Here is a 12,180-nt window from a genome sequence, read left to right on the forward strand (position 1 = left end):
TAACTCAAGATAAGAACATTAATAACAGACAAATCAGGCGCCTTCTTTCCCCGAGGTCACTCCCAGTAGTGTTAGCAACAGGTTTGATTGACAGCGTTGCTAAGCGTCTACTCCCTGCTAAACCAGCGCTGCCGGCAGGAAGGGGCGTTACCTTCAATGTCAGCTTTGATCCGGATTAGCTCCTTGGTTGCTATGATACTCACGGTCGAAATTACAAATATGAAACTTGGCTACAAATTTGACGCTATAACCGATAGCGTCGATGAGCTTCATTTGACTGGAGCTGAACGCCGTGGGTGACGTCACACTCACTTAGTCCACTTCTTTATACAGTCTATGATTGGTACAAGAATATGGTCCATTTCTTAACATATTTGCGAAGGTTTAAACTACAAGGTTAGCAGGTTTTATACAGAATAAAACATGATATTTTGTTTGTATTTCTGTTAGAAGTATTGAAAATGTTGTTAAATAATAATGTTGTTTCCTCATCACAAAGAGCTGGAGTTGTGTTTTGTTTCATTCACACATGTTTAACACACAAACCCTGCATATATAGAGATATTTAGGTTCTTTTCTCAAACTGAAAACGCTCTGTTCCATGTGTGATGTGATTATGTGATAATACAGGAAGTGCTCCACTGCGTTTTACAAGTCCACACACTTTCACTAGAATCATTTGGATAATTTCAGCTGTGGAATTGCCCCAAATAAACTAAAAAAAAGCCCCACTCTCTACTGAACGAAAGGTAAAATGAAGCTGTTAACTTGAAAACTACCACTACATGACATCACAAGGTGGAACAGAGCATTTTGAGCTTTGGAGATGTGGACAGACTAATAATAACAGGTTACTCAAACATGTGTGAATGAAACAAAACACAACTGCAGGTATGTTTTTGATGAGATAACAGCATTATAACACAACTTAAAGCTCACAAGAGTCAGTTTTGCGTAATATGGGACCTTAAAAAACGAAGACAGAATGAACCTTTACCAAAGAATCATCCCACAACATATAGTGCATAAAGTAAGGATTTTTATTCTAGCTTACTTAACATTATATTGAGGTACATTCAACTCCAAATAAAGGCAATCCAAGAGAATACTAGCATGACATGATACTCAAACAGTCAACGGCCATTTGAAATAAGCCATCACATGTTCCTCCTCAGAGTATGTAAACAAAACAGCATGCGTAATAAATATAGCTTATCCTTAATACAGGATCACAAGATGCAGTGTCGTACTAGCCCCGTTCATTTTAGTGCACAGATCTGGTTGAAAGCAGTTTGGGAAGACTTCAGAAGTGCTGGTGTATTTCTATGTAAAATTATGTTGCATTTTGCATCTGTGGTAGTTATACATTAAATAAAAATTGCTGTTATTTTAATGCCAGTTATATTAATCATTCTATAGCGGCAGGTGAATACTGACCTCAAAAAGAACCAAAGCGATGCATGTGCGAGTGTTGTGATAAACGTGGTACTGTGTAGGGACGCCATCGCAGAAAGATCATTAGAATATGTACCGTAATCTATAATACAAAAAATATGAACTTGTGGATGTGGTAAATTACTTGTTATGTAAAAAAATAATAAAATACATCCTAAAATTTAATTAAAGTTTGAATAAAACTGATAAAAAATATACTAAATATGGCGATGTGAATGAATAGTCTCCAGTTTTTTTGTCTGTTTGACTTTTCATCGTGTCAATAAAGTTTTTTTTAGGTTGAAAATGTCATTACCTCCTGTTGTTGTTGTTGTTGTTGTTGTTGGTGGTGGTGTTTAACTTTTTCTGTAATTGTTCTATTAATAAAAAAATAAATTAAAAAATGAAAGAGGAGAAACAAAACCATGATAAGTGTAAAATAAAGTAGCTATAACACTGAAAAAAATGTCATTTATGGCCTCAAAAATACTGAAAGTTGTAAAATAATTTCCACAAAAATGAATTAATTAAAAATAAAAATTGATTTTAAAGGTACAGTATGTAACTTTCTAGAGGTGGCATGTCACCTGCTTGATTACATGATTGCATTCTCCATATAGATAAATGAGTTTTGTGCTATACAGTGGAATATTACAGCCAAAAGAACTACATTTCCATGGAAACAAGCAGGAAAAGGCGCTCCTCCAGGTTAAATAAGAGTCAGGTTTGTGCAAATGCAAGCACGCTCAAAGTATTATTAACAAAAAGCTAAAAAAGTTGCATACTGTGGCTTTAAAAATGACTAAAATTGAACATCCCTAGCATAACAGGCTAACACAATGCATATCTGTTTAGTGTGAGGTCGGAGGAGACACTGCTGAGTCAATGGGGGTGATTTACACGCAGCCTTGAGCTTCCAATCAGTGTAAATATCGAAGGACAGTAAAATGTATGTTTGTGTGAGTTATGGAGCTAGACTGGGTCAGGGGGCGGGTCAGGAGGAGTGTCCGAAGGCTGCCTGTGTGTTGAGAGGTCTCTGCACTATCACGGCGTTGGCTAAATCCGCTTCCTCCAGGCTCGAGTCCAGGTCACTCAGCTCTCTGAACGGTATCGACGTGGTGAGGACGAAAGGGGGGCAGCTCCTCTGGCAGCGCGTGACGAAATCTTGGACATCAGTGATACTAAAAACAGACGTGAAAAGGTTGTATGTAGTAACAAAGTCAGATCATATGTGACTTTTCTGGTGGAGGATCTGCAGCTAAATTGTTTTCATGGAGGTGCTATTGCCTCGCCTGGATTGTGCCGTAGTATCTATCGCCATGGAGACAAGCAGGCGACATCACACCGCCAAGCAAAGTTAAAATAGCTGAACTACCCCTAACAGACACTAACAAAAACTAGTATCAAAACTGGATACTCATTTCAACGGATATCTGAAAAAACATCACATACATTGAACAAAATCTGATTCACTTCACCAATATGGGTTTTTTCATGACCGATACGATACTGATTGTTTAAAATACAGAGAAACAAATGTGCCAATACGCTCTGCCGATATTTTTGAGCCGATATAAGGCCAATTTAGGTCATTTTCCCCAAATGATCTAATTAGAATTTAGTACAACTCAACCACAACCTACTTTCACTTTACTACAAACTGTGTGGAGAGGAGTGTACTCACATTTCTGCAGTACTGTCTTTGGACTTAAGTGTTCAGGTAAAGCTTTATGTGTATATATTTTCCTGCGTATTTAGACAGCTGGTTTGGCCAAACAAAGTATCTCCCTCTGATGGAGATTTAAAGCCGATAGCCGATACGTTAAAAGTGCAAACCTTGTCCCGATCTGTCTATCTCCACTCAGAGCTAGTATGAGACACAAGGGAATATTAAAGAAATTATTACTATTATTTTGTGTGTTGGTGTCAAGCCTTTTCTTTGGTATAAACATGTTCATATTGTGATAATGCTGAGATGAACAGCCTTTTCTTAGAAGCTATTAATTCCAAGGCATTTAACTTAATATCCGTTACAAATTTTAGCCATTTATGAGTTTTAACTTCCTTTTAAATGTGACATATTGAGAACTCTTGCCCATTCAAAAGACAGAATAATTTGTTCTGAATTACTAATTGCTACGGCAACAGTACGAGATCTGCATCGCTCAGAAACCCACGGGTAGAACAAGAACAAGCTGATCCGGGATTGTGGTAAAAGATGGACTGATGTGGGCAGACTTGTGTTTTAGTTTGAGTTTTTCCTCGAGTGATGAAGAAAAGAGGGAGCCAAACGTCATCAAATTGGTGTCAGGCCTTTTTCTTGGTATAAAAATGTTTGTGTTTTGCTAATGCTAATGCTAACATGAACAGTTGTCTTTTAGAAGTGCATTTAACTAGCTATTTATGACTTTCAACTTCCTTTTAAATGTGACATATTGAGGACTTTTGCCCATTCAAAAGACAGAATATTCTGTTCTGAATTACTAATCGCTACGGCAACAGTACGAGGTCTGCATTGCTCTGAAAGCCACGGGTAGAACAAGCTGATCCCCGATAGTTGGAAAGATGGACTGGTGTGGGCAGACTTGTGTTTTAGTTTGAGTTTTTCATCATCAAATTAGTATCAAGGCTTTTTCTTGGTATGAACATTTTTTTGTATTGCGCTAATGCTAATGCTAACATAAACAGTTGTCATTTTGAAAGCACATTTAACTAGTTATTTATGACTTTCAACTTCCTTTTAAAAGTGATATATTGAGGACTGTGGGAAAGATGGACTGGTGTGGGCAGACTTGTGTTTTAGTTTGAGTTTTTCATCATCAAATTAGTGTCAAGGCTTTTTCTTGGTGTGAACATTTTTGTATTGCACTAATGCTAATGCTAACATAAACAGTTGTTAGAAGTACATTTAACTAGCTATTTACGGGTTTCAACTTCCTTTTAAATGTGACATATTGAGGACTACTTTGCCTATTCAAAAGACAGAATATTTTGTTCTGAATTCCTAATTGCTACGGCAACGGTGCGAGCTCTGCATCGCTCTGAACCCCACGGGTAAAACGAGCTTTGTGGTACACGGCCCTCTATAGGCGTATTCAAAAGCCATGTGGTTGTACGCGTTCGCCGGGCAATTAATATTTCAGTCTTCTCTAAAGTCTCCTGGATGTGAACATTAATAAATATTGAAACGCAACACAATATCTGTTGGAAAAATAAATGAATGAATAGAATGACACATTTCCCATAATTTGTTCAGCAAAAGTCGATGGCGGGAAGACAAAATCGGCCTAACGGGATATTTCTATGCAGTTGCGCCAAGAATTTCTGGCTTAATACTAGCGCTGACTCCACTTCAAAGCGCCATACTAGTAAAAACATTTATTATTGATGATGCCCCTCCCCTTATGAGCAGTTCGGTGGTGGGCCAAATGCTATAGCTAGAGGTTGGGAGGGCTTCGACGCTGTATGCTTTAGTTGCTAACCCTGTTATATAAATGCGGCATTGGAGTTACGCAATGCCTCTCTGGGGATTTTATAGATCCTCCACTCCTTTGCTACATCTCAGATTATGTTTTCTGCGGCCCAGTTCACTACTATGGTAAGGGAGATAACGTGCTCGTCCAATCCAGAACAAAGCATTGCGTAATCCTAAAATAAACTCCGGCTCTGGTAATCTTAAAAGAGGAGGCGCTGAAATCTACTTTGATGCTTAAGACTCAGAACTGAACAATACGACGGCGGCATAATCCTATTTTCTCCTCGTTACAAATAGGCAAGAAAATAAATATGCATAATCTAAGAGTGTAAGAGGAAATGCGCACTGTTGCCATAGCGATTAGCAATTTAATATTTCCAAACGTCCTCAAAATGTCGCCTTTGAACAGGAAGCTGAAACCCGTAAATTGCAACATTTCAGAATAATGAAAAGTTAGTATCGTTGCCATAGTAACTAACAAAAAAAAAAAAAAAGAGGCAAATGTTTTAAATGGTAAAAGTCCTCAAAATGGCTCCTATAAAAGAAAAGGAGTAGTAATGGAGCGCAGGAAAATTTATCAAAATGAATCCAAATAAAGCTGTTTAATGTTGATTTGGTGATGTGATTTGAGATATTACCAGGTTTCAGGTGATATTATATAAAATAAAATGCACAGACAAAAGTGGCTCTTGCCCCCATCCAGGAGTATGACATCATCTCATACACAGAATACCAGAAATAGTGTGAAAATAAATAGATTAATAGTATTTTTAGATCTTTAACATTAAAAATATTACAAATTTACTACAAGGAAACCGTCTCGTTCCCCCATCTATGTATGATATCATCCCATACACAGAATACAAAAAATAGTGTAAAAATAAATAAATAAATAAATAAGCATTTTTAGATTTATAACATTAAAAATACTACAAATTTAACACCATAAAACTGGCTCCTGCCCCCATGTGGGAGTATGACATCATCCCATACACAGAATGCCAAAAATAGTATGAAAATTAAAAACAAAAAATGCTAAAGATCCAGCATTTTAGATTGATAACATTAAAAATACTACACATTTACTCTAAAAAAAACTGGCTGGCTGCATGTGCGTTAAAACTACAGAGTATGCATATATACCTACCGATGCGATAAGTTAAACCTTTGTATCAGTCTTCTGCCATCAGCCAACCAAATCTGCAGCGAGGTAACGGGCAGGGCGTGGTCTAGTGTTACCATGGGAATAGGAGCAGATTCCCCATCCTCGTGCACAGATGGTGACCTGGCCACTACTCTGGGCGCAACGCTGCCGACGATGGACATAACAACACAAAAGATTAGCTGCCTGGGCGCTAGTTTTGCAGTGTACGCTATTGTTAAGCATGGTTTGTGATGAAGACTATCAAGAAGTCAGATAAGGACAAAAACAAAAAAAAACTACAGGAAATACTAGTAGATTATTCATTTGTACATTGTTCATTCAATAATGCACAGGCACTCTGTAGTTGTAATGGTGGTAGAATATTAAGCCGCTATGTCAGGACAGCTGGTAATAATAAAGCTGGATTTAGACTGACATCCGGTGGTAGAAAAGTGAATTGCGCTGTTCTAAAATTAGCTCCAGCACTCGAGGTGTGAGTTGCTATTTATATTCCAATGTTAAATCATACGCTGTGCAAGGAGAAACACAAAAGCTCACCTGCCCAGACGGTATCCACGTCCGCTGAATGGGTGAAATGTTTTCTTTTTGGGGACATATGGTTCTTCAGTTAAATCTTCCACGCTGATTTCTAGCTCCTCTTCCTCCGCTCTGCTCTCCCACTCGGATGGAAGCTCCCTAAGATAGAAGGACAGCAGGTATTGATACTAAAAAAGTCACATTCTCAGGACAGAAGTGAATCTTTCCTGAATGATTTTGAGCTGTATCAGAACAAGTATAAGACACATAGACGAGTAAACACCCATGGACCACTATGAACCTACTGCACACTGAGGGACTACACAGATATAAGGCAACGTGGGAATAGAAAAGAAAATACTATCATTTAATGTTGAAAATCACATTCTATTGTTTAAATAACAAGTGTTTTGTACTGTCATTGTGGTATCGGACACTGTATTGACTATGAAGTACACTCCGTAGTATCGAAACTGAGTCAGATCAATTAGAAACACAGATGAGTTTAATGAATTACATAAACATACATTACCAGTCAAAAGTTTGGACACCCTCTACCCTCTCATTCATGTTTTTTCTTTATTTTTACTACTTTCTACATTTTTAAATACATACATTAAATATATGAAGCAAGATGTATGGAATTTTGAGGTAAAAAAACAAACAAAGAGTGCAAAGGGTGGCTACTTTGAGGATTTGAAAATAAAATACTTTAAAAAAAACTAATTTACAGTTTTTTCTTTCCTAAATAATTCCATACATCTTTCTTTATATATTCAGCGTCTTATGTATGTGTATAAAATGTAGAAAGTAGTTAAAAAAACAACAACAACAACAACTATGTTCCACAGTACTGCATTAAATCTATCTTGCTCAAATACCATTAAAAACATGAATCGTTACAATGAACGGGACTGCCTCTCCACAGATCTAACTTGTAACTTGTAACCTGGTAGCATCATCCAGTTGTCTCTATGGACGCTGACAATTTAATGCCATAGTGTGAAACATTCCAGGCAAAACCATAACCAAACGAAGCGGTAACGAAAAAAGTTACATAGTGCACCTTTAACACTGGTCACATCCACTAATTAAAGATGCTTTTCCATTATCTGCATTTGTAAACACTCAGGGGAGTCGACAGGGGGGACAAAAGGGCCTGTTGTCCAGGGTCATAGGGGCCCAAATTTGACTCTCTTCCTATTAATTTATATTAGAGGGGGCCCATGTGAGGTTTCTTGCCCCAGGCCCCCAAATTTCTGTCGACGGGCCAGTAAATACTCACTGCTGAAAATAATAATAGTATTAATGAATGTGTATGTAAACCTTTCATAAGGCCATCAATATGATATTCAATTTCACCAACTAGAAACTATTGTTAATATTTTCATTATTAAAAAAATGAACAGAAGTAAATGAAAGGAGTTCAGTCTGTATTTGGAACCTACCCCCTTTTAATGGCATCCAAAAAGTCCTGGTTTTCTGGCACCGTGTAGCTGCGAAACTCTCCATCGTTTACAGTGAAGCCGTCTTTCCACAGTCGTACCACCATCTCCACCTGTACCCACAATGCAACTGTCAGAAGGTGATGACACAGAACAATATTGCGCTTTATATATTTACATACTCAAAGGTGTCCTGTCCAAAAGTGCACAAGTGTAATTCCTCAATGTGGGACAAATAAAGGTTGTCTCTTGTCCAATCACTACTTTGTCAAGAGTGAGATCTGAACCGCCGACTTTCAGATCAGTGGACAAAAAACTCATACTGTTACTGTCGCCCATATGGTCCATAAGAGGATAAAAACTGTAACCTAGTATAAACTGAGCCCATAAAATGTATGTACTTCTCCATACAGAGTTTTCACAGAGCAACTACTCCACAGAAGTTTTTAACATGGCTTTTTTCAAACTCCTCTTTCGGAACAATTGAGTTGGAGGTCTGGCATGTCTATCATAATTCAACAACAATATTTACAGCTTATATGTAAAAATGTTTGTTTATGAACTGGTTACTTCCTCTTAAAGGAGAACCTATTCTGCAAAATCAACTTTTCAGAGCTTTTAACCATGTTATAGTTGTTTCTCTTTCTCATTTACCCTCTTGAAGTTGTTTTTGGAGTGATTCAAACATCTTTAATCGCTTGTTTTCAAGACACCATATTGCCCATCAATCCTCATTTTTGTAGCCAACAGCATACGCCCACAGCTCTGTACTTACTTCTGTCTTGAATGTTATTTTCTTCTGCAGCATCGCGTAGTCATTTTGGCCCAAATGAAAAAAATCTGCTGCTCTCTAGTGTAATCTACAGCTATCTATAGGAGGAGCCGACAGCTACACGGCTCTTTGTTGTGATGACATTTACTGCAAGGTCAGCTCCCATTGGGCACCGCAGTTTTGTAACGCGGAAGGCAGCGGACGTGTTTCTCTTATTAAGTCATTTTAGGTGAATATATCGCTTTAAAATGTGCAAATTATACCACAATGATCCAAGGGTGTCATTGGTTATAACTATATAGCAGATACAAGCACAATATGTCTTCTTTAATACTCACAAGAGTTTATACGTGGTGTCATTACTAACAAAATAAGCAGTTTGATCAGTTGAGCATCAGTACATTTACGGCTTCATTCGACACAATAAACACAAGACAAATAGATGTTGGATATTAAAGGTCTAAAGTGAACACAGCCCATTACAAGTTTGTTACGTTAAAATCTTTAATGGAAAGTCTCTGGGCTGATGCAGAGGCTAAGTAGCTGAAGTGAAGTGCTCCTGACCTTAGACGACCCTGAGGCATCGTAACAGATCTTCTCCACCTCATCGAGCAGGTCTTCAACCGAGAAACTTCGCCTCATTGGAACCTCCTCCTCGTTTTCATTACTGCACAACACAACAATCAGGCTGCAGTCAGGCCACGGGTAACAGAGTGATGACCCAATCAAGATCGTTGCCATAGCGATTAAAACTAAATTCTATTGCTTTTAAATGGGCACAAATCCTCAAAATGTTGCATATAACACAAAGCTGAAATAATGCATAACCAGCATGGACTTTTCCTTCGCTGTAGTTAGAAAATTTGTCTTTATGTTACTCCCAAGAATATGCGTTTAATCATAGTCACAAAATCCTTCATGTGACACTGGTGATTCTTTATTTCTGGATATATCATGTATATTTTGAGGTAAAAAATCTCACTTATTCTCCTTAAAGTTTTATTATGAAATTGTGTTTTTCATAGTTAAATAAAGCCATAAAGTCACTCAGATATTTTTAATTGAATAAGATATATTAATTAGATTTGTTCTGTTGTACTCAGTGGCTATAAAAGTTTTGAATCATGTTGCATTTTTGTACGTCTGGCGTCCTGTTGATGAAAGAGACGTCCTTTTAAATAAACCCCTAAGAAATGGCTGCTCCTCAAGAGAAGGTGCATTGTGTATCATGGTTTATTGAGACAAAATCAGATACACAGACTCAACGAAACTACAGAACAAAGTACGGAAGAGATCCACCATCGCCTCACTCAATTCATGCATGGCACAAGAAATTTATGGAGGCAGGGACAGTGCTAGGTAGAAAGTGGGCCACCAATGTAAGGTACCTACATTTAGCAGTGCGCACTACATCAAGCTGGCATCTTAATGTATTAATGCTAAAGTAAATAACACATGCAAACCAGGGGAGTGCAGACATATGGAATACAATGGGAAGCACTGATGCTCGGAGTCAGGGTCAAAGTGTGAGTTTCTGAGGCAGTGCTGTTGTGTGGGGGCTCACAAAGATAACGCTATGCTGACCAGAAGAGGATCCTCCTTTTATACACACATGCAGAGACACTATAAAAACTGTCAACATGCACATTTCAGGACTATTTCAGGACTTCTTTGGGTAGAATCTGTTGTTTCCCTGTTCAATTTACCCGTGCAAAACTCATTAATTAAACCCTTTTGACTTTATGTTTCAGACTCTTGGTCCTCTTTGACGCTTACACCAGAAACGAACATTCTTACACCAAGAACATCTGAGGAAAACGATCAATCTTGTAAAAGAGGTGTATTAAATTAGATTTTTTTTTAAACTTTGGAAACCACTGAGTACAATAGAACAAGTCTGATTAACATATTTTATCAATTGCCTTTGTAATACACTTTTTTAAATAGCAAAAAGACTTTATAGACACCCTGCACATAATCTTTTTTGTATAATAATATTGTACCTCTATGACAATTTCATTTTTAAGCATATGCTTTTTTTTAAAATCATTTTAAACTTTATGCATGCCCTTATTTGTATTTATAAGAGCTATATTTCTACTTTTTTTTATATTATTATTATTCAGTGTTTTATGTTGCACTTTATCACTGAAGAAAGTTTCTAGTTTGTGAGTTGTGTGGCTATAAATGTCTTCTGATATTGATTCTGATTAATGTGTACGCAAATATGGGATCTGTTAAGTTTTTTCTCAATTATTAAAAAATATTACACGTGTTATTCTTTATTAAAACTGTTCATTAATGTGTAATATACCTCTGGAGATTGTAGATCAGGTTTTTGGGAGGTTTGACTTACCAGATTTCTTCCTTTTCATCCCCCTCAGTGTCACAATCTTTCATGACGTTTTGTTTTTCCCATCTGCAGACAAACAAAAGCCAATTTAGAGAGAAAAACATAGAACACGGACAGTGCTCAGTGCCTGCGCTGTGTGTGATCAGTGTCTAAACTAGTCTAGAGTCTATATTACGCCATGTTTTTACTTCAATTCACTCCAAAAGCGAGCATTGTGCAAATAAACAAGAGCTGCAGCCTGTAGCGTTATCTTAAATTATGTAAGTGGGCGGCGTGGCCATAACGTGACCATAGCAACAACAACGTGCCGTGACACACACAAACACACACGTACACACACAAAAACCTACGCACTCATCATTTACACGAGTCTAGTGTGATTTAAGGTCAATGTGAGATTTACCAGTCCTTGTTTTCTCGGTTAATCCCGCCGCCGTAAGTTTTTTTTTCTCTCCAGCCGTTGATCTGCCGCCGCCGCCGCCGCTGCTGCTGATCCCATGGAGCAGTGACGTCAGCAGCGCCGTATTTCGACTCCCACTGTCGTAAAAACACTGTCGTAAAAGAAAACACTGTCGTAAACATCGAACATACACACCGCTGCTGAGCTCAGCAGTGGGACACATGCCAAAAGTTTCATCTTCTGCAGCTACTGTGTAAAATAGTGTAAATATTTCTACAGTTACGGTAAATTTACATTGTTGTGCATGTCTGTTGTTTCTTTGCTTTACGTATCAGTTAGTCAGTTAGTTCAGTGTTTCCAGTAAAAGCCCATGTGAGAATATGATGTCACTTCTCTTTTGTTTACTTTTTATATTGTTTTTGCTAATGTGTCTCTACGTCCTGCCAATATGTTAGTGCCAACCAAGATTAAACCAGGACTAAACCAAGACTAAAACAGGACTAAAATAGGACTAAAGCAGCTGGTTGTGTTTATCTGTGCATATGACTGAAGGGGTTTTATTCTACACTCTTCTCTTTTAATATTAAGTTTATGATGATTTTTTATGTTTTGATTTTTTA

At 37.6% G+C, this 12,180-nt stretch overlaps 1 protein-coding gene across 1 annotated transcript; it reads right to left on the reverse strand.

The window, feature by feature from the left end:
- Window positions 1–1,005: 1,005 nt before the first annotated feature.
- On the reverse strand, window positions 1,006–11,696 carry ubxn2a (UBX domain protein 2A). The gene is made up of 7 exons (XM_033990900.2): window positions 11,564–11,696; window positions 11,164–11,226; window positions 9,372–9,474; window positions 8,039–8,148; window positions 6,612–6,749; window positions 6,057–6,218; window positions 1,006–2,615 (listed from the first exon to the last, which is right to left on the reverse strand). The coding sequence occupies exons 2-7, from the start codon at window positions 11,205–11,207 to the stop codon at window positions 2,429–2,431; spliced, it is 744 nt and encodes a 247-aa protein (XP_033846791.1). The 5' UTR covers window positions 11,208–11,226; window positions 11,564–11,696; the 3' UTR covers window positions 1,006–2,428.
- Window positions 11,697–12,180: the final 484 nt, after the last annotated feature.

Source organism: Periophthalmus magnuspinnatus, chromosome 24 (genome assembly GCF_009829125.3).
Source record: "Periophthalmus magnuspinnatus isolate fPerMag1 chromosome 24, fPerMag1.2.pri, whole genome shotgun sequence".
In the NCBI taxonomy this organism is placed as follows: Eukaryota; Metazoa; Chordata; class Actinopteri; order Gobiiformes; family Gobiidae; genus Periophthalmus; species Periophthalmus magnuspinnatus.

What these genes read in the sequence shown, in the direction of transcription:
- ubxn2a (XM_033990900.2), bottom strand. Translation starts at nt 11,207, where the DNA reads ATGAAAGATTGTGACACTGAGGGGGATGAAAAGGAAGAAATCTG. An exon ending in CGTGGATACCGTCTGGGCAG is followed by an intron (nt 6,219 to 6,611) that starts GTGAGCTTTTGT and finishes CATCGTCGGCAG; the next exon opens with CGTTGCGCCCAGAGTAGTGG. An exon ending in AGGTTTAACTTATCGCATCG is followed by an intron (nt 2,616 to 6,056) that starts GTAGGTATATAT and finishes GTCTGTTTTTAG; the next exon opens with TATCACTGATGTCCAAGATT.